The sequence below is a fragment of the Gavialis gangeticus genome, unplaced genomic scaffold, assembly GCF_001723915.1.
Source record: "Gavialis gangeticus isolate Ggan-Ray unplaced genomic scaffold, GavGan_comp1, whole genome shotgun sequence".
In the NCBI taxonomy this organism is placed as follows: Eukaryota; Metazoa; Chordata; order Crocodylia; family Gavialidae; genus Gavialis; species Gavialis gangeticus.
The window spans coordinates 53,310,524-53,312,984 of NW_017729025.1; the positions used below are offsets into that span (position 1 = coordinate 53,310,524).

Here is a 2,461-nt window from a genome sequence, read left to right on the forward strand (position 1 = left end):
TTTTTTTTTTTTCCTTAGGGGAAAGCAGATGACTCTATTCTTTTAGCCCAAAGCCCTTCCCACAATTTTGATGCAGTATATTTGACCAAGCACATCCCACCCTGGCATTACTTCACTTTTCCTTTGAAAGCTGTTTCAGTATTAAGAAATATTCCTTGGTGAACATCAGTATTTTCCTTCTGTAATTTCACTCCATCATGCCTCTCAGATCTCCTTAAAGCACCCTGAACCACTCATCTCTCTCCAGTCTTCAAATGTGTATAGACAGTTATCCCCCTGCCCACTTTAACCGTCATTTGATTAAGTAGATTAATCACTTAATCTTTCTTCTTAATTCAGTCCCAACAGACTCTTAACCATTTTTATTGTTCTTTTATGAATTCTTCTCAGTAATTTTTCAAGTCATTTATCAGTGGTTGAAACCCCAACGTGTTAAATGTTCACTGAATGGATGGAACAGCTCTCCAAGGCAACAGCAGTGGTGACATGGAAAAATAACCAGCCTGGGACCCGCTCCTCAAACTTTCATTGCTGGGTCAGGCTTCCCTCTCTTCATTCTGAAATGGTGAAATACCAAGTGAAAGGAGTGGACTGGGGAGTGTGGTACAGGTATAAAATGCATGCAAAATATCAGTTGTCATGTAAGTGTTATGTAAAACAAGATGAGCTGAAGATAACTCTTCTGTAGGGAGATGGCCAAGACACTGAAATCCTTTCTGTAATTATCTCCAGAGGATATGAAAAGGGGAGCCATTAAAGTGCTTTTTATGGATCTTGAAAACCAGCCAGACCCTGGGGGGTTTTGGGTTTTGGTTTTTTTTTCCAGTTAAACCTTTACATTAATATTCATGAAACAGTGCCATCCGTTTGAATGTTCTGCATATTTCTTCTGGGCAGGGAGGTTTAATTTCCTTATAGCCTGAGTGCCCCACATCTTATGAAAATAATGTTAATGGACAGCTTTAATTAATTGTGAAGGTCCCCGGGAGAAGGACTGTCCCAGTCTGAGGTGGGTGATTCCCCTTCTCCCCAAAGCGCACCTCACACCAGACTGCCCATTTGCAGAGCCTGGGGTCTGAGCTGGTGATTCCCTTGTCTATTTGCTTGTGTTTAGCAGAGCTCCAGCAGCTGGGAGTTGAATGCTTTTATGACAATGGCCAGCTGGTGTCCTGGGCAGATGTTGTATTCCTTTGTTGCCTGCCATCTCACTTACTGCATGTCTGCTCAGGAATACGTGCTACACTCCATGAACCCTGCCTTGTCTACAGCCTAGTCAGTGCTGTTCCTCTTCTCAGGTAATATTGATGTACCTCAGTTTGGCAAGCCAGGGAATTAAATCCCACAAGTTTTGTGTCACAGGCAAGCACAACGCAAGTTTTCTCTGTGGTGCTGCTGTCCAATGTATTTGGCCCAGAGTGGGGATGGTGGAGTTGCCAACTTTCACAATTTTATTGTAAGACTTTGTTGAGAGTCTTGTAATATTTGGTAGGTTCCCTAAAGGCCCACCTGCTGGCATCAGCTGAATTTGTGCATATTTCTGCTTATATTTTGAAGCAATTGTCTATTCCTCATAGCATAGAGAAGCCTGAAAATGTGAGCAGGTACCTTATGACTCAGAACCCAGAAGGCATTGAGTGTAGGCGTGTGTCTATGTCTATATAGGCATGTTAGATAGGCATATGCATGTTTTCCATATTTCAGAAAGAAGATAAGGGGATTCTGATCCAAGGGTTGTTGACTGTTTATGGTTGGCCATGCTGGCGAGGTTAGCTTAGTCTCTGGCCCTTTCAGTTTTTTACCTCTCTGCTGAGCTAGCTAACAAAGGACCAGCAGTGATGTGGCTCTTGAAACACATTTCCATTTAGAACAATGCTGAGAGTCCCTTGTTTTTACAGAGGGCACCAAACAGCCATCAGATGTGAAAAACATGGTGGGTAGGCTGCGATATCTAGGACTGGGCTGTGATCTCTAGGACTTCAGTCTCTAGGACTGGGCTGCATCTGAATTGGCAGCAATCTCAGTGCTAGCAGTGAGAAATTCCACGTACCAGTTCTGATCATCTAAGCCAGGGCGACCAACCTGTGGTATGGACCAACTTGTAGCACAGGCAGCCGGGGCATGGGGCACACGGCAGACTGGGGAAGGGACAAAAAGCACAGTGGCAGAGCAGGGAGCAGAAAGCAGAGAAACAAAATGGCCAAGGAGCAGAAAGCAGAGCAGCAGACTGGACAGGAGAAAGGGGCACTCGGGTGTGCGGCTGATTTGTAGCACACTTGCCAAAAAAGTTGGCCCCTACTGCCCTAAGCAATCCAGTCCTCCTCTTTGTATTTTATTATACAAACATGAGTGTTTACCAAAGTAGGGGGACTACACATAGTTGCTTCTGATGCATTGTTCCCAAATAAATCCTTATGTAGAAATACTTACGCTGGCACCTTGTTGCCATTTAACTTAAACAACC

The 2,461-nt window shown here is 44.1% G+C and overlaps 1 protein-coding gene and 1 long non-coding RNA gene across 5 annotated transcripts in view; one reads left to right on the forward strand and one right to left on the reverse strand.

The window, feature by feature from the left end:
• The window catches only part of NOXRED1 (NADP dependent oxidoreductase domain containing 1), an 18,914-nt gene that overhangs the window by 5,293 nt on the left and 11,160 nt on the right, over nt 1-2,461 (forward strand). For all 4 annotated transcript variants that reach the window (XM_019518738.1, XM_019518737.1, XM_019518736.1 and 1 more), the window contains one exon: nt 1,115-1,295. In XM_019518738.1, coding sequence (XP_019374283.1) covers nt 1,115-1,295 — 181 coding nt within the window. The remainder of the gene's footprint in view (nt 1-1,114; nt 1,296-2,461) is intronic.
• Nucleotides 1,312-2,461, reverse strand: part of LOC109298578 — a 6,703-nt gene continuing 5,553 nt past the window's right edge. Inside the window, exon 2 of the long non-coding RNA XR_002097654.1 lies at nt 1,312-2,435. This is a non-coding gene — a long non-coding RNA (uncharacterized LOC109298578). The remainder of the gene's footprint in view (nt 2,436-2,461) is intronic.